The sequence below is a fragment of the Cyprinodon tularosa genome, unplaced genomic scaffold (assembly GCF_016077235.1).
Source record: "Cyprinodon tularosa strain WSP-4 unplaced genomic scaffold, ASM1607723v1 ctg31, whole genome shotgun sequence".
NCBI classification, from domain to species: Eukaryota; Metazoa; Chordata; class Actinopteri; order Cyprinodontiformes; family Cyprinodontidae; genus Cyprinodon; species Cyprinodon tularosa.
Window position 1 is genome coordinate 1,433,322 of NW_024039019.1, and position 13,646 is coordinate 1,446,967.

Sequence of the window (13,646 nt, forward strand, 5' to 3'; positions counted from 1 at the left end):
TAGTTGTAGTTGCTTAAAGTTGCTCTCTTCACAGCAGTCACCCATGTCTCTTCTTAATTAGCGTAGATCTGTGTGATTGGCTGTCGTCAGCTGTACATCATCTTTACAGCATGCTGTGTTTCCAAAAAGCTTTGGCCCAAAAAGCTTCTGCAGCGAGCATCTGAAAGCATATATGAGTTTAGGGCACATGTTTCTGTTAACTGGGGGAGATATTGTGGACGGCTGTATAAGAATAAGATTTTAACCAATGAGCTTTACACTGCAGTCAGTCATTTATCCATTCACTCACACGCTGATGGTGTGGAGCTTCGCTGTGACCAAAGCTGTCCTGGGGCTTGCTGACACTGATCTATGATCATTGTTCTATATTTTATGTCCTAATGCTGCTCATGCTTCTATAAAACCATTGAGTGACAGAAACAACGCTTAGTGATTTGGTAGCTGTTTGTTTTTTTTCAACTATGGTTTATTTTCCTTAAATATAGACATGTTGCAAAGTTTTAACCTGTTAATTGCCATGTCTCGTCCAGGACAGCTGTGCTGCGTCACACTGCCACAATAAGGCTACTGTCGACCATTACAATACTTTATAATGGCAGGCTAGATTGTCCCAGGGGTTAAAGAACAGCAGTTGATTTAATTTATGCTTTTTAGGGCATATCTGATGCTTTTTGTGTGGCCAGTTACAGGCTGAAGATCCTTCTAATTTCTGTTGTGTGATTTTGCAGCAAATCCTGGGTTAACGTATACTGTGTGCTGAAAGAGGGAAAATTGACTTTCTATAAGGATGCTAGGAACCATACTACAACATACAATGAAGAGCCTCCTGTTGACCTGAGTGAGTGCTCATTCGATCCGTCAATGGGCTACAAGAAGAAGAAAAACGTCTTCATACTCCAGTAAGATCTATTCCACGGTAGAAGAACTTTGATGCATCATTTAGGTTTTATTTTTAGAACATGTCGACTTTACTCATTCCAAAAAACTGTTTCACTGAACGCAAACTGTTATATTGATTGATAAAAGCACATAGAGTACACAAAGTAAAACCTTACATCAACTCTGTATTCTTTTTTTTACAGAGTAAAAGATGGAACCAACTTTGTATTCCATGCTAAAGATGAGGTAAGAACCTTTATTACATCCATCTCAAATATTCAGGTTATTTTAAAACCAATATTAATGTTTAGGTATAATCTGGTAATTTCATTTTAAATAGCTAAATAAAATTAATTCTGGGGGACGAATATCTTTCGAATAATATTTTTGTTACCTACCGTAAATCCTCTAATATTGGCCTGTATTCCATTAGCGGCCAGGTCTCTAATAATGGCATGGCTCGCTGTCAGAGGAGGTAAATACTAGCCGGACTCTTATACAGGCCGAGGCTATAATTAGAACCAGCGAGGGAAGTCCTCAAAAACTTGTGATAGTAACATACAAGTACCACAGGGGGGGCAATGTTTGCTAAGGAATCCTAGGCATTAGCATGGGAAGTATACTCCTGCAGCAGTGTGTCGCAGTGAGCTTGATGCAGAAATTTTTGTATGCTCATTTTGAGCGCGGTCTGCGGTATACACTGTGGTCTAGATACGGCCGAGGTGGTGAGGAAGTGGGGGCGAGTTTGTCCGACAACGGAGGGACATGAGGGCCAAAAGAGCGGGGATCTAGGGGGAAAAGGGGTCACAGAGTTTTCACCCACCGCGCTCTTTTAGCTGATCCAACTTCACGAGTTGCTTTTCGCAATGTCGGTCAGAAAACAAGCCGGCCTCCTGTCTGCTGCACTGTCTGCGGTCGCCTACAATTTGGGAGAGGCGCAGCGGAGTGTCTGCGGAGGGGGCGGGGACGTCTTTTTATTCACTGCGACACCTACGCAGAGGACCTAGTCTCGAGTATAAATCAGCCTTAACCAGCCCTTTACACAAAGATCGTAGGGGCCTTACACAATCGTTCTGATCTGAAAGCCACCTGTGATTACCGGCAGGTCTGGTGGTAACCAGGCAGCGTTAAAATGGCAGAATTTCGTTGGCCTTCATGTTCTGAATTTCCCTTGAAATATATGATACTGGTAGCCTACTTCCACTTAGCCTGCCTCAAATAAAAATTTGCTATCTTGGCAGGACAGTTTCCATTATTTATTTTTAAACTTTGTTTCGCAAGTCAGTTTGGCCATTATTCCATTCTGTGTCTTTTTTTTTTCATATTGCCGTGCAGAAAATTTTCAGCTGCTGGAAGATGAATAATGTTCTGTATACTGTTATGGTAACTGTACTTTTTCAATAAATCAACCTAGTATTTTATAGGTTCAAAGAGACACAAAATCTCGTTTTTATTCATTCCACTCGTAGTCTGTTTTGATCAAATAGAAATAGAGGCCTGTCTGTAATTCTGGCCTCCTTCCAATAATGGCCTGGACCAAGATGTTACTGAGGGAAATAAAGGCCCCGTCCTACATTAGAGGTTTTACGGTATGTTTTTGCTTTTTTTTTTTTTTTTTTCCTCATAAGTTTCTATGGAAAATTTGGGTCAGGGGGAGATTTCAGACCAAAAGAGATAATGAGAAGACAGAGGATTTTTTAGACTGGTATCCATGGGTTGTTTCTGAGGCTCAAGCTGTCTCAGCAAGTTAAAGCTACAGGACACCACCTCCACATGACCTTAACATCGGAAAAACAGTGCCGACACCAGATAACTGTGTGGGAAAGGAGTGTCCAGAGTTTTTATGGAGGAGTCCAATTTGAGATCGAAAATTTTACCAATATTGAAATGAAGTAGTTACTGATCCCAGACTTTAATGGCTAAAGATTAAAAAATGCATCTTAAAAAATCCTTTTCATAAAAAGACACAGCTTATTAATTAATTAAACACTTTTAAACCAGCTCTTTGGAAAAGTGGAAAATAAAACATAAAACAACCTCCTCAGCTGTTCTTAGATCTTAATTTTGTGTCCTGTTATTAGTAATAATACTTCACTTCTAAACACTGTATACATAAAATTTGTTTTGTTTTATTTTTACATATCTGTGAAGGTCCTCAGTCATCCAGTCATTGTCCATCTTGAAATATCCAGTTTAGGCAACTGGAAGTGAAGTTTTTTTTCGAAGATGTTTCTCCTCTCATCCAAGAGGCTTCTTCAGTTCTAACTAGTGGTGGGGAGCTCTGAGATTAATATACTGGAGGTGGAACAAATAAGGAAGGACAAAAGTTGGCTTTGATCTCTCCTACTGGATTGCCCATGGTGGTCACCTGGGGGGTTAATGGTCGTTAATGGTCCTGATGGGTTGTTAAAGGTATAGGGGACGTTTTTTTATTTCCGGGTGGATCATCTAAATAAGTGGTCCTCTCTGGTGATATGTTTACGTAAGGCCGTCCTATATGTTCCCCCTGTTAGCTATCCGTTTCTGCACATGTGCACTTTCAGGTGTATATCTGTGGTGAGCTACGGTTTCAGGCAGTCATTGAAGCTCACCTTTCTCACCACAGTTCTTTGAAAATGGCCGAGGGTCGTAAGAGAAAAATGTCTATAAAGTGTATGAAAAGAAGAGGAAGGCCTCCGAAGAGGCAGATATATCCTATAATACTTTGCGCAGAGAGCTCTCCTCGCAAAGCATTAGGGGTGGAACGGTTCACAAAATCCACGGTTCGGTTCGGTTCACGGTTTCGTGGTCACGGTTTTTCGGTTCGGTATATGTTTATTGTTACACCGAAAAAAATAATAATAATAATAAAAAATTATAAAAATTAATGAATTTTTTTTTAAAATGAAATTAATGAAAAAATCAAAAAAAAAATTAATGAATTGTAATTATTTTTAATGATTCGCAGAAACCATGGATCATTTCCGCATGTTTTGCTGCTTTGAATTTAATTATCTCGCGCATGACCTCTACGATCTCCAAGGAACTCAGAGAGGAGCGGACGGGAGCCACAGTGGAGGCTGTATGTTTTGCTTTGTGCAGGCAGTCTGGAGCGCAGCGGAGCAGAGCGCTAACGGAGTACTGTATGTGGGATTTAGGGGTTAGCATGACATGTTGGTGTTGCTGTTAGCATAAACAAAACGTGTTGCACAATGCTTGCACACTGTTGCACTTTTATCCACAACTTTCTTTCCGCCGTCACCGTAGGTCACTCTAAATGCAAAGCGGTCCCATACAGCAGACCTATAAAGTGCTGCTGGCGCGTCTTCCAACGCCTGTTCTTTCCCACTCGCCATACCCACACAATTCTCCACAACAACTGATTTTTTTCTGCTACACCCGGCTACGCTGCTTCGCTTCTTCTTCTTCTTGTTTACTACTGGTGGTTGGCTTTGGTCGCAGTACCACCACCTTCTGCTCTGGAGTGTAAACGCTTCGCCTATGAGAAAAAGGAGCAGCGCATGAACCGAACGAAACACACGCGAACCGAACCGAGACAGTCGAACCGGACGGTTCGGACGGTTTTCAAAAACTGTTCCATCCCTACAAAGCATTATAGGATTTGCTGTCACAGCAGCCCGCTGTTGCCATACGCTGTTACTACCCAACAGCGGCGACTAATTAAAGATGGTGCAGGCACCATGCGGAGCAAAAAACAGTGATCATCTGTCCTGATGGTCAGCTAACTGAGTTTGCTATAAAGGACACAGTAAGCTTATATAAGCTACGAGAACAGCACATTTTAAACAAGGCATGCACGAGGAGAAATGCTCTTGCACATGCATTTTTTTCAAGTGGAGAGTGTGGGTCTTTTAAAAAATCCTCCACAATACCTTTAACTCCCTCGTCAGAGTGGTTTCAGTCACATGCCTCATTGAAGTGTGTGTCAGGTGAAGGCGGGTGAGAGGTGAATCTTCTGTGGATTGTTCGTAAAAGTGCTTTGGAAGTAGGTGAAAGGTTATGCTTCAGACCACCTCCTCTGTTGAGAGATGGTTTTTAAAGGTTAACAAAGACGCTTCATTAACTCCTCTCTCACACCATCTGTCTTCCTTGGCCAGAAGATGGACGTTTGTTTTATTTTTAGCAAAACTGTATCTTTGTTTAGTTTAGTACATATATATTAATATATGAAAAGTGTATCGCTTAGAATCATAAAGAATATATAAACAAAACATTTCTATTGATTAATGGTTCATTAGCAATTAGCTTTTACTAGGGCTGGGTGATATGACCTCAAATCATTATCACGATAGATTGGGCAGTCTTACCTCGATAACGATAAATGCCCCGTCGCCTCTATCAGAGATAAAGGCATGTGCAGGAAATAAAACTGGTCTATTAATTTATTTATTGTATAAAACACATTACATATTACTTTCAATTAATTATTAACGTCTTGTACCCATTCAGGTTTAAAGTTTCATCTTGCACATGTTTGAACTCTACAGAGTGGCTGTGCTGTAGGTGGTGGAGGTTGGATGTTTTATTTTGGGTAGTCCCCACAGTTTTCAGACAAACTTTGCATTTCGTGTCTTTTTACTCAACATACATGGCACAATTTTGGTACTACCTAACTGAGTTTGCAGTGAGAACAATGTACATCATTTAAACTTGCACACCCTTAATCAAAATCGGTCTGCCCCACGCTGAACTCTGGGAATGCGTAATCAGCTTCATCTCAGTGCACTTTTTCACTGGGCTAGTCCTCCATTTTCTTTGTTTATGCTTCTGACTGGATCGGTGGAGTCACGTCATTACAAACATGATAACGTGTCTTAATAGGGAAGAAAATACCAGCCACCAGCACACAAAGGAAAAAAAGCAGAATTAAGTTTATTCATTTTACGGACATAGGAAAATTTTCAATTAACAACATGTCATCTCAGTACACTTTACAATTGAACCAGATCATACAGTCAAATTGATTCAAAGTTTTCTATCTATTGCATCGACTCATTGACTCTTCAGCAATCCCTCCCACTAAGCATGCTTGTAGTGACAGCGGAGAGGAAAACTCACTTTGACCAGGAAGTACCCTCGAGCAGATCCAGTCTTAGTGTGAACAGTCATCTGCTGAGGCTGACTGGGGATCAAGGAGACGGAAGCAAGTCGTTTATCAAGAAGGTGTGGTTGTTGTGGCAGAAGGTTCGCAAACAAGTTTGATTGGGGCCGGTGTCTTGGAAGCATCTTGCTAACCAGTTAGCAACTTAGTGCTAGTAGGTTCCCAATGGGAAATTACACTGGGACCAAGTAGCACTATTTGGTGACTTTGAAAGGACACTGTCAAGGAACGCTATGGACAGCAGAAACATGCAATGGGAGGAAGGTTTTGTGTCGGAGGTATAGATGAGTCTCCATCATACATTTTTTAATTAGAGGAGGAAAGTGGAGACGAAGAAGTTGTGGAAGAGGATGTCTGGGTAGCAGAAGCTTTGTTTGATGTAGAAGGCTTACAGCCGTACATGTTTGAGCCCTTGCCTCACGCTGCCAGTTCTGTTAGCTCTACGCCTGCCAAAGACACAGACGTCCATTCAGGTTTAATTAAAGCAACCCTCAAAACCTTTGGTACATATCCCTGAATGTTCAACTGGATTAAAGCAGTCTAAACCAGGCTCAGATTCTATGGCTACCTCAGACGCTGCCTCACCTTCCAGAGATAAACCAATCATAGTTAGAGGAGTGCTAATGATCTTATTTTTAATAGAAACAATCTTATTTACCAAGAATCTCTAAGCTGCTAAGAGCAGGTGGGATGGACGGTTCAACAGAGCTAGGGCTCTGGGTGAGTTTGGCAACTGTATTAAAAAGATATCTAGGATTAATCTTATTCTCCTCTATTAATAAGGAGAAATATACCGCTCTTGCTTTACGAAGGGGCCTCTTATGCAGCAGTAACATATTTTTCCAGACAGGTAGGATTCCCGGAGGCATATAGAGCGCCATTTTCTCTCCAGTTTGCAGTGTGCTGCTCTGCATTAAACCAGGAAGCGAGCTTTCTAGTTTTAAAGTTTTTCTTTAGCGCTGTTTCTGGTTCTCCTTCCTGTGCGCAATAACCAAGTTCTTCTCTCTGTTCCACGCTTGTTCTGAAATATGTTGCCTGTATGTAGGATTTTTTTAGAGCTGCCAGCCTGCCCCCTCTCTATTTGCGCTGCATTTGCGACAATAGTTTTTACAACTCGTAGTCAGGCTATGATAGAACAGATGAATAATCATCTCCCTGTCACTTTTCGATAGTTCTTCCACATCAGTCGATTAACACGCAGCTTGTAATCTGACCAATCAAATTCCAAAGCCGTTTTCGTGGGGTACTGCCCTTCCGCTGTTGTTAGGAGACAATAACTGCGTTTCCATGACAATGGATTTAGCTAATTTACTTTGGAAACCCAGCTACAGAGAGTGGCATAGAGATGCCAGCATTATAAACTAGCTATACCGTAGATACATGGAACAAAATGGAGAGCAGAAGTAGGATTGGTTAACAAGTTATGATTTCCTAAACAGAAAGCTCAGGAGCAGGAGTGTATATGAAAGAGCAACTTCAAAACATCCATTGCAAATGTTTCAATGGGCCTGTTACTTTATAATCATATCAGACTATGTTTTCATTTTCTAGCATTCAAGAATTTTAGGGTTAAACTGAGTTTTTTTTTTCCTCCACCAAATCATATCTGTTTGGTTACGCCTCTTCTTATACCCTGAGGAACAGATCTCAGACTACACATCTCAGAAATATGATCAATTGTTTTATGCTGTTTTTCTGAAGGAGGACCTGAAGGCGTGGACGTCAAATATCACCACAAGTATTGCTGAGCATGAGGCCATGGCCAAGTGGGACAAGCCTGGCCCCTCGTCCATGGACCCTGACCGCTCAGAGAGGAAGGAGAAGTCAGAGGGCGACGCAGATGCCAGGTCAGAGAGGTCTGAGCTGATGGAGGGGGAGGAGAGGTCAGAGAAGGAGAGGTCAGAGAAGGCTGAGGGTTCAGAAAAGTTAGACACATCTGAAATTGCTGACAAGTTGGAAGGTGGCGCAGGGGGCTCCAGCACATCTGGGAGAAGCAAATGAGGTAGTAGTTTTATTTTCATGTTATTGTTAAATATCACTGATGAAAGGCGAATAAGGGGGAGGGGGGGAGGGGGTGTTAGATGGCAAGCATGTTTGCTGGACCACCATCACTGAGGCCATGGTACCCGGACTGACTGCTCTTACTGTGACTAACTGATCTCTCAGCCTTCACCTGGGCCAAACATCCGTGCATCCGTGCATAGCGCCACCTGCTGGTTGATACAGAGATCAGTCCAGAGAGACAGACAGACTCAAACAATTGGTCCCAGGAATCAGTCACTGTCACTTTCCATTTCCGATTGTTTGATCTAATGATTCACGGCATCTTTCTGTATGTACCTTTTGAAATGTAATGCTCTGTCTAACGAGACAAATACAAGAAAAGTTGAATGAAATGTTTCACAAAAAAACTTTTTTTCAGCAATATACTTTGTTTTTTCTTTTTCCTCTTTGTCAGAAAGAAGGGGGTATTAAACAAAAGGTAATTTAAGAAATAAACGTCAGGATTTGTCACTTTTTCCCAGCGGTTGACACATCTGTATAGTAAACATGACATTATTCCTGTCACATGGCTAGCTTTGGATCATGTTCATATATTGGAATGCTGGTATCACCACCTTACTTCAGTGGAGTCAATGAAAACACATTTCTAAAGTTACATTTTGGTTCTTATTATGGCTATTATTAAACTTGTTTGCCCATTATTATGTGTCAAGAAAGAAATAATTAAAAAAAATCAACCCAAGGTGTGTAACACTAAGCCTATGTGAAAATGACAAACTTGGAACATTGCATGAAATGGTCTGTTACTGCACCTGTTCAACTTGCCTTTGTTTTTCTTATCTTGACACAAAATGAGCAATGTGGGAGTTGCAATAATTTAAAGTGAGCTTTGTTAGAAGGGAAAGAGGTTGAGATGAGTTCCAAAAGCAGGGTTTGTCTTTGGTTTTTGGAATGTGGAAGCAGCAGCTTTCCAAACCCAAAGAAGCTCCTCATCTGTCTATAATGTCTCTGCAGAATGTACTGATATCAGCTTTGAAATTTTCAGGCACACCAGACAGGTGTGTGATGCCCTAAATTGTAAAACTCTGGAGCCGAGATCTTTGTCCCACATCCTTTCATTCAGAGTTCAAATCAACTGAATCCTCTTCACCAAAAGCAAACTCACTGGATTGTATATACCTAACTTTGTATGTAAACCACTGTGCTCTAAATAAAACCATTCTGAGCTCATAACTGAAGTGGGTAAAACCTAAGCATTTATTTTAAGCTACAAACAGAAACATGTATTGATGTTTATCACAATAAAGGAGAAATATGCAAATTAGGATTTACTATTAATGATCATAGAGTGTATATATTAATACACCTGTTCAGTATCTAGATCTATTCAAATAAATGAGCAGGGAGGAGGCAGGCAGACATCCTGTGGGTATGATTCTTGTATTTTTTTATGCTTATATTTCTTCATGTCAGATTCAGGAGTTTTGTGTTTAAGAACATTAGGTTGATTTAGGCGGCTGAGTGCTCAGTGTGTCTGTGACAGAAGAACTAAATGTATGTTAGAAACCTAACCAGCCTGCTCCAGGTGGAATGAGCTATGGTAAACTGTGAAAGCTGAGATGAACAGGTATCGGTCCACTTCTGTTTTGTTATGTGAGATTTTTTTACACATGTGATACAAATAAAGTTTCTGCAATGTCAATGAATGTGGTTTGAATTGCAGTATTAAAGAAAAAGCTCCACCTCCACTGTGCATCAGCAGCCAGCAGCTTGTTTCCCATCCTGTCTAACTCACCTCTCCTGTTTGAAAATGGCTTCTAAAGAGTATATGAGAGATGCAGCTCTGCTTGAACCCGCTGCCTCCAGGATTGTGGTGTGGCTCTTCACACTGCTGTCATTTTGACAAGGATGATAATCAAATGCTTTCATTTGTAATCTATTGTTCAGTTTTTACATAAGTGCCATGTCATGCTGTCTCCTCTGACAGTGATTGAACAGAGATCAATCTAGTCCACTGGAAATATGACCGAGAATCATTGCAAAACATATTTTTAACAGATTTAGGAACAGCAGTATTTCCTGTGTATTTGTGGTAAATATTAAGCCCACATAAACATGTGCGCTTTATGTGTTTGCTTTCCACTACTTTTAAAACACTGGGGATATTTACCACTACGTTAAAACAGAGAGCCTAAAGTAGATAAACCATGGATGAGTACAGAATTGTGCAAACTTTGTTGACTTCATTGATGGTCTTAAAGTGTGTATGTCTTTGTTACTTCCCAATAAAACCTGCTGCTATGACATTAAATAAACCTCCAAACTTGCTAAGACAAACTTTATGTGGAATTAATGTAGAAACCTGGAGCTTTCTCACACACACACCCCCACACCCACCCACACACCCCCACACACACATTCTGCTATATCTAGTGAGGACCATGTGTTGACTCCCATTGACTTCCATTGATTTTCAATCATTTTAGACCCGTTCTAAGCCCTAACCCTTAAACTAACCCTAAATCTAACTATTAGCAAAATAGTTTGTCAGGACCAGCAAAATGTCCTCATTCTACAACAACTGGTCCTCATTGGGATGGTGAAATTGGAACACACACACACACACATAGTGCTTAGTGCATTCCTTTGATTTTGTTTCAAGCAGTAAATCTGTATCACTCAATTTTTTTGGCTCATTAATGAAGATTTTGCTTCTTTTGTCAGAGATATTCCTAAAACACAGAATAGCAGGGACATAAAATAGATATTAAAAATATAAGAATAAAATAATCAGTTTTTAAGAGCTTCAATACAGGAATATTTATATTAAACTACTAGATGATAAGATGATTATTTAAAACATATGTAATATATTAAATATTGTTATTAACAGGTATCCAAATAGATTAATTATCCACAATATGTGATTATAACTTATATGTCTGCACTGCTCAAAAATTCATAAAGTATTTCATAAATGTTGGCCTAAAAGTGTCTGAGACTGAGAGCTTCAATGAGGTACAACTAAAAATGCAAACTCAAAGGGAGTTTAAAGTCATTTTATATAAAATATGTTTATATAAAATTCTTAGGTGTGGTTAAAACAGATCAGACCAAACTAGAAGCCTAAAAACTCTTAGTTAAGCTTTTTCCAAATGTGCAGAATAACACATTCTATACTGGCTTTACAGTAGCTGGGCTATAGTGCTGATGTCTGGGCTAAAACCTGCAGGATGTCACTCAAAACAATAATAATCTGCAGAAGGAGCAATTAGTGTAACTGCTAGCTTAATCTCTAATCTGGTAGCATTTTAAACTTCACATTTAATGTATAAAGTTATAGAAATAAATATTTAGCAAACACCATAGAAAAACTGAGGGAACAAGGGGCCCAAAAACTAGAGGGAACAAGTAAAACACAATGGGCTTCATGCAACAACAGTTTCATATTCTTGTTGTAAATTTCTCTTACTTTTTCTCCTACAGTTGGTTTTTATGGAGTTATCTTTGTATTTTCATTAAATAAAAAAAAAAAAAAAAAAAAAGATTACCACTCAGCTCATTTCTATTGAGACTGGCAAATAGGAACACATGACAAGTTTCTCACATTGAGAGAGAAATCTGTTTTTGTTTTCAGTCTGAATGCAAAAAAAAAAATGTCAAATGTCAATTTATCTTTTAGTCATCAAAACTATCAAATAACATCATTTTTTTCCCATTGGTGTGACATTCTTTCCTCTCCAATATATTTATTACTTTTAGAATTATTTTCCCCTTCAGATCACTTTTTCTTTAATTTAATAAAAACAGAAAGAGGGGATGAGGGGGGGACACCTACCCTTCACCCGGGGTCTTTCACATCTCTGTCGTCTCCGCTCCGCGTGGAGCCCTTGGTAGGTGGGATACAATGACTGTACCCTGATGCATCTCAGCTTGTGCTGTGGGTCTGCCTTGCTGGCACTCGGCCTATGCATGCAGTCAGGTGGGGCATGCTGGGGGGTGTCTGGCCCCCGGGCACCTAAACGGGTGGACTACCTGGGTTGGGATTGTCTGGCAGCCATGGGCATGAGAGGACCATGTAGATGTGGAAGGGCTGTGGCCAGCGCTGTTTGGGGGAGTTGTCCTTCCTGGGGGTGGGCCTGGGTGTTGTTTGGGGGTGGTCTTGGGCTGAACTGCTGCTTTCCTTACTATGGTGGCACCCAGTCCCTGCCCCTCTTTTTTCTTGCCTGCCTCCTTCCCACTCTGGGGGGGGGGGGGGGGGGGGGGGGGGGGTTTGGGGATCTCTTCCCCATGGATTGGCCCTCAGACCCGGGAGGATAGTGTATGTATGAGGACTTTAAGAATATGTTTAGTGTCTGCCTCTGTGTCCGTCTTTGTTGAGTGGTTGTATTGTCCATGTTGGTTTGAGGGGGGATTGTCTGAATGTGACTGGATGAAAGTCAGTTTGTTTCTCTTTTTTTGTCAGGTTTGGTGTTTTCCTCCCCCACCCCACCCACTGAACATCCGAGGCCCAGTATGAGCAGGGTCTTCCTCCTTCCTCTTCTTATGCCCTCAACCAGTGACAGGTTCCTGTGTCTGCTGGTCCACTGACAGTTCTCTAGGTATGGGTTTAGGTACTTCAGTGGGCGCTGTCTCATTCCTGGCCAGGCCTGGCAGCCACCACTAAGGGGTGGTAGGCCCCTGGACCTTGCAGCCTTGGGCTCTCATCTACAGTAGATCCAACTTGGGCGTGACCAGCTACAGGTGGAGCCAATGGCCTCACTGCCGCAGCCCCGTGGGACCTCTGCACAAGGGTTGGGCCCCTCAGGGACTGGACTCCTTTAGCGTTTGGCCCCTCAGGGGGTCGGGCTCTGGATGCTCTCGTCTGGCCTTCTCTGGTGGGCGTGGCCATCCCTATGTTTGCCCTCCTTGTGCCCCAGTGATCTGGATTGCCTCTAGATTACGGGGCTCGTATCGCCTCTTTTTCTGCCTTTGCCCCTGAAGGGTGAGTCTGGGGCGGCCCACACCTGCTATTAAGCTATTCCTTTCAGAAGAAGCTTTTATAAAGAAGCCTTTATACACAAGCATGTCCATGCATGCATACATACCACGGGAGTTTGGTTCCAGGTGTTCACAGATAAACACTGATACTAAATACTAAGCTGCAGCCATAGATATATACCACCCTGATTAACATTGTGGAATATCTGTAGGTTCTGATTCACACACATAGATATATTTAAGGGATACCTGCTGCTATAGGAGCTTTTTCTATATTTACTTTGGTTGTCTGTTGTCTTCTTTTTTGCTGCTGTTCTCTGTTTTCTGTTCTTCTCGTCTCCTCCCTCATTTAAAAAGATAATGGTAGAAGTCCTGATTGGTGTTAACAGGCCATTATTTCTATTCCAATGGGAGCAATGCGTAGGACATACTATATATGTAGAGCATTCTTTGTGAACTTGAAAGGCAAGTTTCCCATAATGCCTGTTCGAAATAAAATCAGAACACCCATTAACTTGGATACTGGACTCTGCCATCAAGATCAACCCCCCCACAACCCAAGACACTACTGAGGTTTGGTGTTGAATATACGCTATTGGTAATAATAATGACAATAATAATGAATATTACTGAAATATTGGCTACTTCATACAAACATATACAAATGTAATTTTCAATGGAG

At 41.2% G+C, this 13,646-nt stretch overlaps 1 protein-coding gene across 1 annotated transcript in view; it reads left to right on the forward strand.

The window, feature by feature from the left end:
• Positions 1-10,321, forward strand: part of sptbn4a (spectrin, beta, non-erythrocytic 4a) — a 71,056-nt gene extending 60,735 nt beyond the window's left edge. The window contains exons 18-20 of the mRNA XM_038292258.1: positions 729-899; positions 1,083-1,125; positions 7,682-10,321. Coding sequence (XP_038148186.1) covers positions 729-899; positions 1,083-1,125; positions 7,682-7,981 — 514 coding nt within the window. The 3' untranslated portion in view covers positions 7,982-10,321. The remainder of the gene's footprint in view (positions 1-728; positions 900-1,082; positions 1,126-7,681) is intronic.
• Positions 10,322-13,646: the final 3,325 nt, after the last annotated feature.